Here is a 17,950-nt window from a genome sequence, read left to right as displayed (position 1 = left end):
GTGGCAGATGCAGCAAAAAAGAAAGTCAGCAAATAATTTGTTCACGGTAATGATAAAATTTGCGGTACAAAAGTGACTGCGAAAACTGCGAATATGACGTTAAAAGTACTGCAAAGAAAATTGTGATTTACAGTACACTAATGAACTCTAGGGAACTCCCCCCCCACCACCCCCACCACAACCCAAGACTCAGAGCTCGACAACTTTGACCTCCCCCACCCCCTGGGGAAGTTTGTCAGCGAAACACCTGAAGCCCAGGTTGGATGCGGAGCTGTCAGGGGTGTTCTGACTGCGGGCAGCATTCCTGTACCTGTAGCAGTAGTCCTGGGGAGGGGGAGGAAAGGGTAAAAAAAAACAGTTACTCAAGAAACTCGATATGATGTGGAAATGGTCAGACATTTCTGGTAGTATCCACAGTCCAACAACCTGTTTTTATGACCATACCTCATGGCACATGTAAGATCCTCCCTTCTTCACCTTGTCATTAGTTGCACTACTGGCTGGTCCTTTCTGGAAACAGACAAGAAAAGTCATCAAGTTCCAATTTAACAATCTCCCCTACATTATCATGATTCACTATTATGGACAGATGTTGTAATGTATGCAGTGCAATGTATCCTGCACCAAAAGTGATTTCAGGGCAGTAGAACTGGATTTTCAGTCAATTTATTACCTTCGCCAAGAAGGTTATGTTTTCAGGGGCGTTCGTGTATGTGTGTGTGTGTGTGTGTGTCTGTCTGTCTGTCTGTAAACACGATAACTTGAGAAGGCCTTGATGGATTATTTTGATACTTGGTAGGTGGGTAGGTCTTGATGAGACCTCAAAATGATTAGATTTTGGGCCCCCTAGCGGCTTGTTATGGTACTGCAGCTGAACTTCCGGTTTTGATATCTCATGATGTAGACATGCTATGATGATGAAATTTGGATGGTAGGTAGCTCTCGTGCTGGGGAAGAATTGATGTGAGTTTGGGCCCCCTAGCGGCTTGCTCTGGAACTGCAGGGATATATTCTTGAAATTATTCAAAAGGGGATAACTCAAGAACCGTTTGACGGATCGTCGTGATTTTTGGTATGTAGGTAGCTTACGTGATGTTTAATATAATTATGTGACAATTATGCAAATATGGTTGTAATTTACATAATTTATGGGGAAATTCTATAAATCAGCTACATTCCATGATAGGACAATTGAAGATTGTGACATTGGTAATTAACAACGAGAGAAACACAGGAAGATATTGATTATGTTGATAATGACTTAATTTGCATAATTAATGAGAAAGTTTTATAATTATGTAATGATAACTGCCTGGAATTTCATAATTGTGGTATTTGAAAGTTTAGTTGAGGTGAACATCATTAAACATAATTTATTCAAATCAGGACCTCATTTGCATAATTTATTAGGAAATGCTAGAATGCATTGTTTGTTAATATAAGACTGTCTTTTGGTTGAGATTATGATAAAATGATATAATTCATGAAAATTAGGTTCCTATTTCTTAAATCAGGGGGGAATCTAATCTATAATTTGTCAGTCATAAAGATTAACATCATTTGGCGAAGGTATGAGATCTGGGAACTCTAGTTGGTCATTTTTCAAATGTAGTCCCTGGTACATGTACATGTACTTACAGGGTTAACTTGCAGCTCCTTTGTGTGACGAACACTCAGCCAGTCAGACACCCACTCCCACACGTTCCCTGCCGTGTTGTAAAGTCCAAACTTGTTGGGTTTATAGGACGTCACCTGCAATTCAAGAAACAAAATCAAAACCTGTCAGAAACCTGCAATGCCAAACAACATAGAGAATTTGGGAACATTCTAAGCAGTACTTCAGCCAGCCTGAAATTTTTTTCCACTGATTTTCATCCATAAGACAACATTTGTGTCCATCATGAGTAGCAAAATTCTGTCAAATGACAGAAGGACAGACGCTGTCTATAACACTGATTCTAAGACTGACAAGTAAAGACAGAAGGAACCATGAAACTCACAGGAGCTGTAGAATAATATCCATCTTCCTCTGTGTTTTCCTCAGGAAACTTGCCCTATAGAAACATTAATAACCACTGTCAAAAACACTAAGACTGATTATAACAGAATACAGTCAGATACAAATAAACTGCAGTTCTACAGTAAATTCGAATGATGGAGATTTTTATCTACCGCGACTTGAATGTCCTCACCTGCCATATGTTCATCCTGTGTTCTCCCTTTGGCATTGGGTTGTTTCCCCATGGATATAATCTGCCAGGAGATTCAAAGAGGAAAATTGTCACTGAAGAGTTAACATAACAGGAACGAAGTATGTAATACTAGTATAATGTGTAACAATCATAAGATGCAGTACTGCTAACAGATGCTAGGTGGCAGTGCATGACTGTACTCTGCAAGTACTAGTTACTTAGTACTAAGTATACCTGTTTTCCAAGCCTCCCCGGCTGGCGTACTCCCACTCTGCCTCAGTAGGAAGCCTCTTCCCCGCCCAGGTACAGTACGCAACTGCGTCGTTCCAGGACACATGTACTACAGGGTGGTCCATTCTGTACAGATACAAGCAGTTGTAGAAGGAGAAGAAGAAACTGAGCAAAAACTGTGAAGGCATAACAGTACATGTGATGTATTTCATCAAATAAAATGAGTTGTATTGGTAGTTTGTTTGAGGTAATGCAGAGACAGATATTTAGGCTGTCTGTGCTCACCTGCTGCTGATGTCAGAGTCTGGGCCCTCAGGATGTCTCCAGTCTGCACCTGGAACAGGTAACCACCAGGGGGCACCTGCCACCTGTAGGAAGGGGACCGGACATCAGACTGTGATGCCACTGCACAGTTTATAGGCCATTCACACAGAGTGACCTTAAAATCATAATTTGAGAACTTTAAGAGCTACTCAGGTACCTCATCATCATCATCTTAAGTACTGCTGAGCCCAATATTGACATTGGATTACTAGCAGCTGCACATGTTGTTATTTACAAAACAAGTGACCGGTACAAGTAAAAACAAGGGCAACTAAAGGAGTGGACACTACGGAACGTAAATAACTGAGTCTGTTGGTGTAAAGGACAAGACAGTGCATTTAGTGTGTTAGTAGGACATATATATATACATATATACAAGACGTGTAGGGGCGACTCAATGCAGCAGGGTCCTCGCCAGTCCAGATTTGAACTGGGCGAGGGACCCCGCCTCCGCCACACCAGGCTCAAGTTCGTTCCACTCTTTGATGGTACGAGGGAAGAACGAGAGCCTGTAAAAGTTGTTCCTACTCGCGATGGTCTGCAGCTTGAGAGCGTGGTTGGTGCGGCGATACCTGGTAGATAAGGAAGTTCAACAACTTACTGCTTGAGTTATTTCTCTCTTCACTTGTTCACTGATGATATTCTCCAAAACAAAGGAGTCCTGAAACTTCTCTGCCTGAAAAAGTGTGGAAAAGTGAAAATACAGGTATATTTGTAAAGTAGATTGAGGTGTATATACATCTTTCAATGGTCATCCAGGCAATTAAACTTGAAATGATACTAGAACAGTAATTAGCAACATGCATGTCTCGCTATATTTTATACAATGTACAAAGTACATGTGCCAGAGCAGTATTGTTTCCCCCCCCCTAAAAAAACAATAGGAGACAATTAAGTTGTTTGTTGACCTGTAGGTCGTTTGGCCATCTGTCCACTAGGTCAGCTTTGCGCTTTCCAAAAGTTGACTGACCTCTAGGTCGTTTACCCCAAAGACCACATACAACTTGCCTACCAGCCGTCGTATCATATTTATCGATTTTGAGAAAATATAGCAAAAATTGTATACTGGTTTAGAATAGAAGCAATTGATTCTTGTATGAGGTTGAGGCCGTGTTTCCAGACCTCAGTAACGAATCCGGCGTCCTTGACAAAGATTTCAAACTCGGCGTTGGAAACTTCGTACACATCGGCGTAGAACGAGTCGACCCGAACTCTCCTGGCCGGGCCCTCCCCGTCCTGTGGAAACCTCACGGCGTCCGTCCCCATCGTGAACTCTCCGCCGCGAACAAAAACCATCTGATTCGTCCTTGTTGCAGTTGTTGCAGAGCCGCCCTCAGTCTCTGAAGATTTCTTGTCGGAGTTTGAAGTTGCCGCGCCCCCCTCCCCCTCAGCCGGTTTGCTGTACGAGGCGGCCTTGTCCCTGCTAGTCGCTGCACAGCCACAACCTTCGTCACTGTCGGATTTACATGTTTCTTCTGGTTCCTGACCCTGTAAAAGAACGGGGAGGAGTACAAGCAGGAGAACTACAGTCCACGTGTAGCGTATGTGACACTGGAGCTGGAAGAACAAGTTTTTCTTCGCGACAGAGGCAGCCATCTTGGACCATCTGAAGGGGGTGTGTCAACTTTGACCCTTGGAAACTTGTTGCAACGAAAAATAAAAAAAATCTATAACGCTTCATGTATTAAAAAAAATAGTTAGGAGAAATGATGTCTAGCTTGAACTTGCTTGAAATTTTCCCACTGTGATTTAAATTTGGGAAAAAAATTTCCGACGAGGCGGATTTGAACCACCGACCTAAGGATGCCAGCAACAACCACTACAGTCCTCCGCTCTACCAACTGAGCTATCGTCGGATTGACGAGCATTTTCCTGAATCATAGGTCTTTGAACACTGTTTGACAAAAGACAATCTTTAAAGGTGAAATATATTATTTATGTCACGATTCCTTATGAATTTCACAAAATCATGAAATTTCATGATTAAAAAATACGATATAATCACTATATTCACGGTCGTGGACAAAATTTAAAGCGCACTACATTTCTATTCAACCAGCACCTATGATTGGCCAGATGTTTTACGATGAACCAATCAGCTTTGGCCAGAAGGCGAAAGTGGTTTATCATTCCGCCCAAACTGTAGGATATGTGATAAGGCTCGCGTAGTGTTAAATTTTCCGGATGTCAGTTGTTAGGTTCATTTCCTCATAACTCATGGCAGTGGGGGAGTGAGGAAAACTGTGTTTGCACGGCTGGTCCTGAGTTTTTTCCGTCGAAGTTTCCGCAGCTTTTGCAATTTCTGGAGCGATCGAGTAAATCCGGTGGAGAATCGATGTGCCTGCGGCGACTGTCGGGAAGTTTACCGGGTCATGAAGGCGTAGTTAGCCGGGTCGAGACGACAGTGGTCTGAAAAGTTGGCCCGCCCCTAGCTAGTTGAGATGGCAGATCTCACCGTTCATTCATCCCAAACTCTCCTGCTCTGAGGACTGTTGGTCGACTTTTACTCCTGCCAGCCGACCATGGGGGAACCGTCGAGCTTTCTCCACATCGGCGACATCGTGTCCCTGTTCGCCGAGGGCTCTGTCTGCGGCTTCATATCAACTCTTGGGTAGGCCAGATCAGCTCGATTTCTCGGTGTAAAATTGTGGGCATGGCCGACTTTTAACATGATGTTTTGTGTTTGTGTCTTGATTGTTACACCCACCAAAACCTATGTAAATTTCTCCGACCCAACATGCATGCACTTCCGTGATCGTGCTATCCCTCTCTCGTGTGTAAGTTGCATGCAATATTAAATATCTAGCTTTACAACTTGATACCTTTTGCATGTTACTGGTCGAAATCTGCACGCAAAAATACACGAAAACATTGAGTATAGAATTTCACAACATTTGTCATAAATTTTAGCGTCTGTTTTGAAATGCATACGATGCTCGTCAAATGCATACACACAAACAAACCTTGCAGATTCATTAAAAAAGAATCGTCTGGAAATTATTGACGTGGTGTTTTCTTCTTGTCCAGTCTTGTCGATGACCGCTGCGTGGTCCAACCAGACGCGGGCGACCTCTCCAACCCGCCCAAGAAGTTCCGAGGTGTGTATGTGTGTATGTACATGTGTAAATAGAGCCTCTGCAAACTGTATTAACCATATGGACGTTTGCCATCTGCGTCAAATCAGTGCAAAATGTATTCCAAGCTCTCAACCACCGTTGTAAAATGAGTTGTTATTGCCGTAATCCAACTGTGGTAGTAATAAAATCTCAGAAACTTGATGTAAAACGTAGAACACTACACCAGGCCTTCTGTTTAGCAAGGAAGTGTCCACTTAATTTACCAGGTAACCAGAGGCGCAATCTTTTGTTGTTGGAGTTCAAGGTTAACAGGTGATTGGTGGGTTTTACACAGGATATGGACAAAAGGTGTTAGATGGGGCATATTCATCAGGAATGCGAGGGTAAACAACTGTTGCTTTCACACCACATGTGCATGACTGTTGACAGGTCAAACAGCTAGGGCAGGGGGTGTGGCAGGTCATTGTGGTGAACTAGACTGGGCCATTATCAATCAAGGTTATCAGAACTGTCACATGTATTTTGTAAGATTTGATAGCAGTAACGATATAAGTTGGTCGCTAGCCATTACTAGTATTTATCTCTTCTCGTTCTTATGATATGAAGCAAGTATAACTATAATTTTTAAGAAATTGAACTCCAGTCTTTGTCAAGGAATGAGAGATCCACCGCTTCTGTGATTTCACATTTTGCAGTACAAATACAGTGTACTTAGTATGTGACTCAATGAGAAGTGGATCGTAGGTGCCAGAAAGTCTGTGGCGCCCCCCGTCATTTTCGAGGGATGCTACATGTATCTCCTTTCATCTGTATACTATCATGTATCCCTTTATTTTGCGTCCATTCCACCATCAACAATGCCTGGTAGTTGATGGTTCATATTATTTTATCCAGAAAAGTATGTTTGTATTATGTGCATCTCTGTGATTGAAAAATATTGTACAAAGATGATATATAGGTATATATTTTGCTCAGGCATATGAAAATAATGCTTACCTGTTGTATATCTTGTTTATGGCAAGTTACACTGGAGAAGATAAATAACTTCCACACTAGGTCTATTTTAGTGATTTTTCCCCTTTTCCCACCTACTGCCAATGTCATACATTGTTTGCATTGAGATTCATGTGGGCTGGCAGATTGGATTTACCCATTATGTGCAACAGGTGGGCAATCTCGTCCCCACCTCACATGATGGCAGCGCGCACGTTATGACGACTCCCCTGTAATGCCCTCTGCTACTGTCATGCAAACAGGTCTGGATTGAACCTTGATGGATCCCATTCAAACGCAAAATTAATGGGCGCTTAACCGTCTCTGCGGAGGTTATTACATGTCACCTTCCAGTAACATTCCGGATAACACCGGGCGCGGAGATTTTCCACACGTATGGGTGGGTATGGCATCTCCATCCATCTGTATCATCCAGCGTTTGGCCTCTCGGAATAATACGCAGCCTTTTGGATGATTGTAACATGCAGACTGTGTAGTGAGAAGTTGCAGCAGTGCAGGTTTAGGCCACACCAATTTAGTCAATTGGTTTGCAGATTTCCCTCTTTTTTTTCTTCTTTCTTCTTCCAGTTATCTCCATCTGTCGAGACATATGCAATAATTGACATGCCTCCAAAGTTTTCTTATTTGTGACAAAAATTTTTTCTGATCAACTACAAAATGCTTGTTAACTTTGGCCCAAAGTCCCTTGTCCTCCTAGCATTTCCATCTATCAGTAAATGCAGTGGTTTCATAATGAAATTTAAAAATTCATTGCATGAATTATAACCCATCCTAAGTATGTTCGTGGCTCCTCTCATGACATTTCAGGCTGTAACAATTTGGGCTATCATGGGTGCCTTTTTTTTAATGTTTACTGAAGGAAAATATATTGTTTTTGCACAGTTTCTTCTTCTTCTCCAAACAGTTACTGAGTAACCTCTGACCTGGTCAGTGAACTGAACCAAGCCATCTCTCACCATGGTAACTGGTGTTCGGTTATATAATCTTGCAATTTTATAGTAGGAGGGATTTAGACTCCTGTCACCATATATTTGAATGTGTTTCAGTAAGAATTAACAGCGCAGATCATATATGAAGGTAAACATTATGCATTTGCTTTGCAAATGTTACTTTTCCAGTTAATTTAATATCCCCCTGTCTCTTCCTGTATTTTTTCTTTAAAAAATCCAAGTACCAAAGAGTTAAATTGATGCGGCCTTATACTAGTAGAATGATGGGATTGTCAGTAAAGTCCCAGGTGTAGGATAGCCTGCGGATGGTGATGATGCAGATTACCATCTACGATCCAGCTAGCTGATGGTAAAACGGTAATAAGTACTACCTACATAATAAGTATTCTTGTCCTAATCTCCAAGCAGATCTTTCAGTGGCTGCTATCTGTATACTAGTATCAAGTTGGCAATACAGTATCATAATATTGTGCATAGCAGAATACATTATGTTTAAGATCGTTTCCTCATATGTAAGGATGACATCCTGTCTTTAGTTTTCAAACAGTTTGTTGGAAAATACGTTGTCTGCAACAGGCAAAATTCTGATGTAACGTTGACCAAACATCCAACATAAAACATGAAAAATTTGGGTTTCACACAGACACTGTACATTCTGCTGTTATGCTCGCCAAGAATTTTCAGACAAAAAAAAAACGCCATATGCTATATGCCCGGCCCCGTAACAGGTGAAAATCTCCTTTATCCCCCTGATAAAGCTGATAAGAACCAGGCTTTACAGCCGGCCTGTGGCTCTTGTATAGCGGTCTTTGAGCAAAGTTGAAAGTGTTTCTTCCTGCTCCCTAGGGTGGAAAATGAACAAAATCTAGTAGTGGCTATGTATAGAATCTTTCGAAAGTAAGAAAAAAATAACAACAAAACAAGCTGTCAGGTGGTCTGATAATCCATGTAAGCCCTCTTTAAGTTATCATTTTTACACAGATACACACACAAACGTAAAACGTAACTGTCTTGGCAAAGGTAATAACCCCTGAGCAAAATTTCTGCCTGGAGAGTTTTTCCATTTTCTCTTTAGTTACGCTGTGAATTTTTTTAACAGTGATGTAAATTATGACAGCTACAGTTTGCAGATTCATTGTTAAACATACACAGGAAAGGATATACTCAATTAACAGTTATGCAGAGCACTATCTTATATCTAAACCAGATGCACTCTTTTTTTTTTGTCAATGTAAGAATCCAGCTTTCCTCCCTGCAGTTCAAAATCAATATAATGTTGACCTGAAAATGACTGAAGACTCAAGCTTTTCATGTGGAAACTTGACCTTCGAACCAAGCTGACTTAATCACCAGTTTGAGTCAGCGAAGCTTGCAGTTGTAATTGGCTTCATTATCCACTGCAGTTTCCCCATTGGTTTGTCATGATTGACCCAATCTTCTCTATAGAAGTCAGGTAATGAAACCAGGGTGGACCTTGAATGAGGTTAGGTCAGGTAAAGGTGGACGATACAGTGATCTCGCCAGGCCTTTAGAGCATATAGAGGCCCCCTATGCTGTGATTTGGACCCCTATGCTGTATTTCAACCAGCGTAGGGTGTTTTTTGGGGGGTGGGTAGAACTAGAACTCATAAATATTGCAAAAAACTAAAATATAACTAGAATGAAGATATAGCAAAGGGAAAACCTTAACTTCACAAATTCTGTCGCTCAATAAGCAAGAAGAAATAGTGTCGCAGGTAGAGCTGTGTACCGGTACGCAGTACCGATACTGTACCGGAAAAATTGATTAGGTACAGGTCCAAAATACCTAATCCCTCAGTACCGGTACTGTACCTAAACAATTTCACACCAATTTTATGCCTATTTGTGACCTCAAATGTGTAAATAGCTGGTTAACAATGGGTCCCTGTGTGTTCATGAAAACAAAAACATCTTTACTTTTACATATATTCTATCTGAACATTCTCCATAAACAAAAATTAAACCTATATCAATGTTTTTCTAGTTATTACAGGAGTTCAGAAGAGCATATACATTGGTCGAATTGTTCAGGTACAGGTTCAGGTCCGGACCTGTACCTAAACCTGTGTACCTGTACCTGTACCTGTACCTAAAATTTGTTTAGGTACACAGCTCTAGTCGCAGGTGATTATGAGTTTCTAAATTTTTCTGGAAGAATACCAGACCCCCTGGTGTGGTCATGTTTTTGGGACTCAAAGTGCGACTTGCGCCATGTGAAAGTTGCCCTTGAATATACTTGACCCCTGTGCTGTGAAAAAATCCTGGTGAGAACCCTGCGATATCCTTCATTCTTGCCTGCAAATTACCCACAAGAAGGTGACTGATTCTCTGGCCGAAGTCGAGCCTGGGTCTCAGTGATAAGATGCAAGAAAAGGCAAGGACTTAGCAGAAGAAGATACTGATCATGCATGAACCAAACGGTACGCTTCTTTGTATCATGGTGGACTTAACAGACCAAGAGGCTGGATTTGAGTGCTAATGAAATTTGGGTAACGTGGTGGCTTCTTTTACCTAGCTGTTTCATTCAACAAAACTTTGTGCTCAAACTTTAGCATACTTTTTCCAGTGAAGATGATGCGCATTCACAGGGAGTGCACAAAGGTGCCCCCATAAGGTAAGGGAATAAGGAAAAGATAACGTATGGCTACTGCTGAAGTCCTACAGTGTAGCCTGGGTGCCAGACTGTTTTCAAGGCCTACACCGGCCGGTTCCTAGGCTCCAGGGCCAACATACTGGCCTGGTGCCAGACTGTTTCCAGGGCCTACATGGGCTAGGTCCTCAGCTTCAGGACCCACATGCTAGCCTGGGTGCCTGACTGTTCCCAGGGCCTACACAGGCCAGGTCCCCGGCTTTAGTGACAAACATGCTAGCCTGGGTACCAGACTGTTTCCAGGGCCCGCACAGGCCAGTTCCTTTAAGCTCCAGGGCCAACGTACCCCCAAGAAAATTATGTCACTGGCCCCCTCAGTTAGACCCTGATTCACATGCTGGCAAACTCTGGACTAATGGCTTGCTCTGGGTCTGGCATCCAGGCTACATACATCCCAGTTAGTGACATCCTCTGGTGCTGTAAGCCTGATCTTACTAGAGGCAGTCGACTGAGATCAAACATCTGAAGTATTCTGTAGCCTCATGGAGATTAACCCTGCCAGTGTCAGAGGTCCTTATTTGAAGTCAGCTTTACAATCAGCGAAAACATCTCCTGGTCCATGCAATTCAGACTAGCATAAGCCTTTAGATTATGTAATTTTGCACCAAAGGTCCTTTGTTGCTGTATGGTACATCATATGTATCATACATATTGTGTGTCAAAGATTTATGATTTAATATCATGCCTCCGGCACACTGCACGTACAAGCTATCAGAATTTGTCAGAAGTACATGTAAGTCATAAACGCGGTTGGCTGAAGTATTTCCTGACATCCAAGAGATCCCTCATGCTCAGAATTCTGCCAGGATGCAGATAAGATAGTCTAGCTGAGGCTCAAGTGCTCCTATTATGGAAAACAGATCTCCAAATGCAACCCTGTAGCTCTAAGAACAGGGCTTGAAATACCAGTACCACCTGCATATGCAGTTTAGTGCAGGTAGAATTGGAGCTATATATCATACATGTATGTGCAGGTATTTCTGATGCCTAATTAACTGTACGTGTACTGGTCCAAGTCCTGGGGTGTATGAGGATTTTTATGCATTGCATTACAATGACTAATACAGTTACCACCTATGAAGTATAAAAGAAATAATGCCAATGCATGTGTCATCGGTGAAGGTTAGACATCCAGGTAATACAATATTCCAAAAACCAGTTACTCAAGCAACGTCCAAAATCATAATTTTGCTTGAGTAACTGCTTTTTGTTGAAGATCTGAAGTTTTTAGTATGAACTATGATACTTCCTAAATTCTAAGCATTGCAGGTAAAATTTGTTTTGGTAATTAAAGCAGTGCAGATATGCAGAAAAAAATGTATTTTGAGCCCTGAATACAAAATGATTGTCATTCAAGATGTAGTCTGCCATATCAGTATTTAAGCCTGACTAGATAACCCCAGTAACCCTTGACTTTTAAGCATCAGCAAGGGCATGGTAATCTTCTTATCAGAGTTGGACTCTAATCTGAACAGAGAAATCCTGTTGACAATCTGGTATGGAGATGAACAGATGTGCATAAGTCAACTGGTGGTGCAGTTTAAAAAAGGTCCCGTTCCACTCTGTGTAGAGCATAGGGGTGGTGCCCATCTCCATTTCTGTAGCCCTTGGGCCACACAGTTTGCAAGCACTACAGCAGGGGGCTAGCCCGTTGGTAGTGCTGTGTGTTTGACCTTCCCATACTCTTTCTCATAGATGCTGAGTGCTAAGCAGAGGAAGCAGTGTGTACTAAGAAGTACCATTTTTAAAGTCTTTAGTATGAGCCAGCCGGGGTTTGAACTCACGACCTCACGGTTACAAAGCAATTGAGTTATTGCACCAGTTCATAAGTACAGTAAGGCAATACCAATTTAATTCATTGGATCTCATTTTAACCCATTTCATAGTTTTCTGGTTTGCGAAAAAAATTCAGGTTTTGGTCCAGACCGTTAACTCTTGGTTCAGAGGCAGGGTTACTAATACTAACCACTGGACTACACATGCTACTTACATGTACAGATTATACTATATGGAATAGGCCAGTTGTTCACTGGCACAGCAATGATTTAGGTGAAATGTATAACAGTAGATCAAGAGTGATGTAGTATACCTTGTTAACCTCCTCATGAAGGTCAAGCCCTAACAAGAGTCTGGAGGTCATTCAGCTGACTCTGTGATTATGTCTGTCTGACTGGAGGTCTTTTCTATTGATCTGGAGGATAATAAGCCTAATGTACCCTTATTAGATAATTTTTCTAAAATGATCATCTTATTTAGCTTTATGATAATGTTAATGTTGAGGAAGACCTTGTGCTTTATGATTATATTGAGGAAGACTTTATCCAAAAAGAACAAGAAGTCTGTGATTTCATACCTCCGGGAATATGTACTATTAGAGTTTTTGTGAATTCATTGGCACAACTAGCCTCCTTCGCAGTCTTGTTGGGCGTGGGCGTAATTTTTTCTCTGAGCGACGCTAGTAATATGCGGCCGCGAGGGACGATTTGCTGCCGAGGGACTTTTGCCACGGAGAGAAGGTTTCCGCGCTCCAACAAGACTGCTTCCAATCGGCGAGTTAAAAGGGCTATCAAAAAACACTTAGGAGCGATTGGCATGGATGTGTGAACTTCCCGCAATAAACGCCACCAGTGCAGGGTGGTGTTCACGCCCCGTTGATCGACGAGCCAAAACTTGTAACTTTCCAGCGGTCGCCGATCAACCCGTCGGTAGAACGCCAACCATTCCCGAAAACCCAGCCCTATCCACTCAACAAAATCCCGGAGACATTGCTGCTACGAAAAACAACTTTGAACAAATCACTACCACAGGAACCCGCAAGCTAAACTGTGATATTGCTGGGGGACGTCGACAGATAAACAAAGTGCCGCCATGTTGTTTGGTGGCGGGTTGATCTCACTGACCATAGGAGGGTAACACACCGCTCCGCAGCAAGTTGCGTAATAGAAAGAATTGCACATTTCACCAGCAAAAATAGTACTGCAAATTGTCTTGGTTTGTTTGCATGGGACGCTTAAATATGCACGGCAATGCCTTTGTTGTAACATTACCAATGTTCTCTGTTGGAACCTTCGACTATAACGTCACACAAGCTAATAAAACCAACCGTTGACAAAGGCGAGCGCGTGTCATGCGTATCTATGAATTACCCTTGCGCGGACATGTGAATTGGACCTGCGCGAACATGTGAATTGGACCTGCACGAACATGTTAATAGCCTCTATGAAAGGCTGGCTTAATCCGAGGTCCTTTTAACTCGCCGATTGGAAGCAGTCTTGTTGGAGCGCGGAAACCTTCTCTCCGTGGCAAAAGTCCCTCGGCAGCAAATCGTCCCTCGCGGCGGCATATTACTAGCGTCGCTCAGAGAAAAAATTACGCCCACGCCCAACAAGACTGCGAAGGAGGCTAGGCACAACAGTTACTTAAGAAATAGTCCTATGTACTACAATAGTCCTTAGAAAGACACCTTAGAAATTGTGGATCCCAAAAAAGTCAAAGTCATACAAAGTTCAGATGACAAGAAAAATGTACTCTCCAAGCAGAGGTTAGGGTTTGGGGTTATTTTTGGCAGAGGTTGGGTTGGGTGAAACTGAAAGAACAATTCCAGTGCAAAAAAGAAACCCCAATACAAAAAGGCTAAAAACACGCCAAAAATAACCCCAAACCCTAACCTCTGCTTGGAGAGTAAAAAAATGGGACCTGGCTAGAATACCGTATTATTATTATTAAGAACATATTGTAGGAAACAGAGAAACAAATTTGGAGCCATGCTTTGTTGTCTTTATCTGACCCCTAGTCTACCGGGGGTAGTAATAAAGACCAAGTTTTTCATGGAAACATCTCAGTCACCCAGACTCATTATTACCAAAGCTTGAAAAGCCTGGCAGACACGAGGAGACAGAAGTGTTTTGGCATGACTGTGCAGTCAGATGTCGTATGCCTTAAATGGCACTGTTTCAGGTACTCGGGAAGACATTCCAAGAATGACAGCTGACTCCTGGGAGCGGGGAAACTGGTCAGATATGCACGATTAACGACCAGGGCTCGAAATGCTTTTTTTCTGCATACCTACACTGATGCAGGTAAAATTGAAAATTACCCTGCACCAGACAGATTTTACCTGCACCACTTACACTTTGAGATGTATGGATTACACTAAGTAAGAACTGTTCAGAAGCCATTGCCATTATAATTGAATTTCTTTTATGGTGGTAACAGTCAATGCAGCCAACAAAAAGCCAGATACACCTACATAATTTTGTACATATACTCTGTACATGGACTGGTGCAGGTTAGGTGCAGATTGACATTGAAAATACCTGCACTGCTCCAATTTTACCTGCGCCAAGGTCAATGCAGCAAACAAAAATTCAGATACATCTAGGCATAATTTTACATAGAAACCCAGTACATGGACCAGTGCAGGTTAGGTGCAGGTAGACATCAGAAATACCTGCACATCCCCAATTTTACCTGTACTAACCTGCATATACCCAGTACATGGACCAGTGCAGGTTAGGTGCAGGTAGACATCAGAAATACCTGCACAGCCCCAATTTTACCTGCACCAACCTGCATATACCCAGTACATGTACATGGACCAGTGCAGGTTAGGTGCAGGTAGACATCAGAAATACCTGCACAGCCCCAATTTTACCTGCACTGGCTATACGCACCCAGTATTTCAAGCCCTGAGTGACAACGTTTTAATCCCTGCCTGTTCAGCATTACCTGTCCAAAAGTGCTTTTTCGTCTCCAATGATACATCAGCCAGTCCCGTGATAGTAATTTTATAGCAATTTCATGCACAGGGGTTAATTGCAAAGGAGCCAGAAATAGTGTTCAATATCTAATCCATCATATGACTCTGGGAACTGGTCGTGTAAAAATAGCCACAAATGTCGTCAATGATGTAATAAAATCCCGTTACTGATAACTGGGTTATTTCCAAATGAATGGATGGCAATAGTGACCCATAACGGTTGCGGCTTGACGTGAGTTGAGAGATATTTCCTTCCTCTTGATGCCAGCCTTTTAGAAGAGGGCCTGCATGGGGGGGTCCCGACAATGCTCTATACTAAATTTTGAGAGCCGACTACGTGTTAAGCTGAATTCAGGAAGCCTCCCCATTACGTTTTACGATAAATTCTGGGTAGCTACAACGCATTGCGTAGACTCAAAACGGCGAATTACGCCCTACGCAAATGTCCCAATTACGCTCTATGTTGAATTAGAGCGGTCCGTCTACACTCTACGTAGAATTAAAATGGCTGATTACATTCTGCGAAAAAGGGTATGAAAGGTCTGCATAAAGCTAGGGGATCCTGGAAATGCTAAAATGTAAATTCAGTGGCCAGCAATGGTGAATTAAGTTGTGACAATATTAGCATACAAGTGTTGTGAATCACAACTAATACTAGCATATATGTGAGGTTACGGTAAATCCAATAAAGTATGGTGATAGATAGCCCATAGCAACATGCAACGGAAATGTAAGAGAATAGCTGAGAAATGTCAACTGCACACCACATTAAAGGCTTTAACGACTTCCCATTCATTTCTCATGTAACGTTCACTGCACACATGTGTGTCACATGTGACATTTCATGACTTTTAGTCTCAATGGCTGGGAATATGTGTCAAGCCTGTCAATTCAGAACATACCAAGTGTTCTTAATCAAGATAAGAAAGCAACGGTCCTGTCTAATTTTCTGAAAAATGTACTATTATTAACTCATAGCCTTCATTCAGCAATGTCACCTAGGTGTAGTTTTCCATTTTTATATCAGAACATCTTTCAGTTACATGATTCTATTACCAGCAATACATGCCATTTATGACTAACTTCCAGTACAATTTTAAAAGTATGTCATCTGGCAACAAATACATAGAGAGAATTCAAGTAACTCAGTGCCAGAACCATGCCAAAGCCATTCCAATGCCGAAACCAGCCTGCCACTGACTATAATGAATATAAATTGTGTAAACAGCATTGCGGTGACAGACTTGACAGAAACACAGAGACTTCTGCATTTGTACAAGGAACACCTGCTGTGTATACAAATCATAGTCTGTAATGTACTAAAGGTAGACTATAAGCTATGTAGTTTTGTAACAGGACTGGTATATAAGAATGGAACTGTTTATAATTGTTTCCAGCATTAAAGTGATTCGTTTGGTAAAGCAGGTGGATTGCAACAACAGACTTCCCACATGCCAGTCCAGGTGGCTTTTCTGTGACCCGATTTACATGCGGCCAAAAACCTGACAGTACGAAAACTGCATACACATGCAAGTGTACAAAAATTGCATACATCAGATTTTTCCTGCATTCAATCAGTTTGCTTTGTCGTACATCCAAGATCGTACGTTCAGATAGTACATCAACCATACAGGTAACATATGATCTGAACTTACGTTCTTGACGTATGCAGTTTTTATACATACACTCGCGTCAACAGACACTCATACAAAATGTATCAGAGTCTCAATCACCAATTCCATAGATGGAAGTCTCTATATCCCTACTACTAGTACTAGATACATGTACATGCAGGTTGAAAAGTAACCAGCTGTGAATCAGTGTGATGATAACACTGATCCAGGGATATACTACATTGTAGAAAGCCATTCATGTTCAGCCCATTGCATTAGGGCTTCAAACTGATGTATCCCCTTGGCACTACAATTAAAGCACTCGGAACTATCTTTAAAACCTAGTTAATGCCATACTGCTACTGGACATTGTCAAAACAGACCTTATAACCCCTTTTAAAGGGTGGCTAGTAGTCTAACTATTCATTCTTACCCTAATGTCAGAGAAATCATACATCCAATAAAACAAGACCATGTGCCTCCGGACCTGGACTTTGTCAAATGAACAAATTGAAAGCCAAGATGTGGAGTTGAATTCTATTTTAGGTCACATAATTGGGGGCCCGCAAGCCCTTTTCCGTAGAGCGTAATCGGCCGTTTTAATTCTACGTACAGGGTAGACGGACAGCTCTAATATTTTTGCATAGAGCGTATTTGGCGTTTTAATTCTACGTAATGCATTGTAGCCACTTGGAATTTATCGTAAAGCGTAATCGAGAGGTTTCCGAATTCAGCGTAGAGTGTTGTCGGGACCCCCCCCCCCTTGCAGGCCCTCATAATTCTTTCCTGTAACACTTTTAAAAGGACCATGAAGTAAAACTTTTTGACTCTTGAAGTAACATTTAGTCCCACTGTACCGGCTACAATGATCATTGTTGTCATAAACTTATTTCCTGAAAAGCAGGCTGGGACAGTCCATCCTCAGTTCCAAACAATTCTGGGACAATAGTAAAACAAGAGTTCCACGATCTCATACCTTCGCCAAAAGATGTTAACCCTTGCGGGTGACGAATTCTACAATTTTAATCATTGATTTTGTAAATAAGAGCCTCATTTGCATGGGTTATATCAGTTGATCATATTCTCCATCCAATGACAGCCTTATCATAACAAAAAATA

General features: G+C 41.9%; 2 protein-coding genes and 1 non-coding gene across 3 annotated transcripts in view; 1 reads left to right on the top strand and 2 right to left on the bottom strand.

The window, feature by feature from the left end:
• Positions 1 to 165: 165 nt before the first annotated feature.
• Positions 166 to 4,389, bottom strand: LOC109477049 (sulfatase-modifying factor 1-like). Its single transcript, XM_019778080.1, has 9 exons — positions 3,870 to 4,389; positions 3,349 to 3,423; positions 2,709 to 2,791; positions 2,427 to 2,549; positions 2,193 to 2,253; positions 2,001 to 2,054; positions 1,639 to 1,752; positions 445 to 510; positions 166 to 324 (listed from the first exon to the last, which is right to left on the bottom strand). The coding sequence occupies exons 1-9, from the start codon at positions 4,341 to 4,343 to the stop codon at positions 190 to 192; spliced, it is 1,185 nt and encodes a 394-aa protein (XP_019633639.1). The 5' UTR covers positions 4,344 to 4,389; the 3' UTR covers positions 166 to 189.
• A 127-nt stretch (positions 4,390 to 4,516) lies between these two features.
• Positions 4,517 to 4,603, bottom strand: Trnay-gua. Its single transcript is given in 2 exon segments — positions 4,517 to 4,552; positions 4,567 to 4,603. It is a non-coding gene; the product is annotated as a tRNA-Tyr (tRNA).
• A 324-nt stretch (positions 4,604 to 4,927) lies between these two features.
• LOC109477077 (inositol 1,4,5-trisphosphate receptor-like) overlaps positions 4,928 to 17,950 on the top strand; it is a 122,976-nt gene continuing 109,953 nt past the window's right edge. Inside the window, exons 1-2 of the mRNA XM_019778122.1 lie at positions 4,928 to 5,358; positions 5,775 to 5,845. Coding sequence (XP_019633681.1) covers positions 5,270 to 5,358; positions 5,775 to 5,845 — 160 coding nt within the window. The 5' untranslated portion in view covers positions 4,928 to 5,269. The remainder of the gene's footprint in view (positions 5,359 to 5,774; positions 5,846 to 17,950) is intronic.

Source organism: Branchiostoma belcheri, unplaced genomic scaffold (assembly GCF_001625305.1).
Source record: "Branchiostoma belcheri isolate BF01 breed outbred unplaced genomic scaffold, Haploidv18h27 scaffold4, whole genome shotgun sequence".
Lineage (NCBI taxonomy): Eukaryota > Metazoa > Chordata > Leptocardii > Amphioxiformes > Branchiostomatidae > Branchiostoma > Branchiostoma belcheri.
Note: the sequence above shows the minus strand (reverse complement) of the source record. Positions and strands in the feature narration are given on the sequence as shown.

Coding starts and splice junctions, on each gene's coding strand:
- LOC109477049 (XM_019778080.1), bottom strand. CDS start 4,343: ATGGCTGCCTCTGTCGCGAAGAAAAACTTGTTCTTCCAGCTCCAGTGT. Junction 2,550..2,708: donor GACTCTGACATCAGCAGCAG/GTGAGCACAGAC, acceptor GTATCTGTACAG/AATGGACCACCCTGTAGTAC. Junction 2,055..2,192: donor ACAGGATGAACATATGGCAG/GTGAGGACATTC, acceptor ATGTTTCTATAG/GGCAAGTTTCCTGAGGAAAA.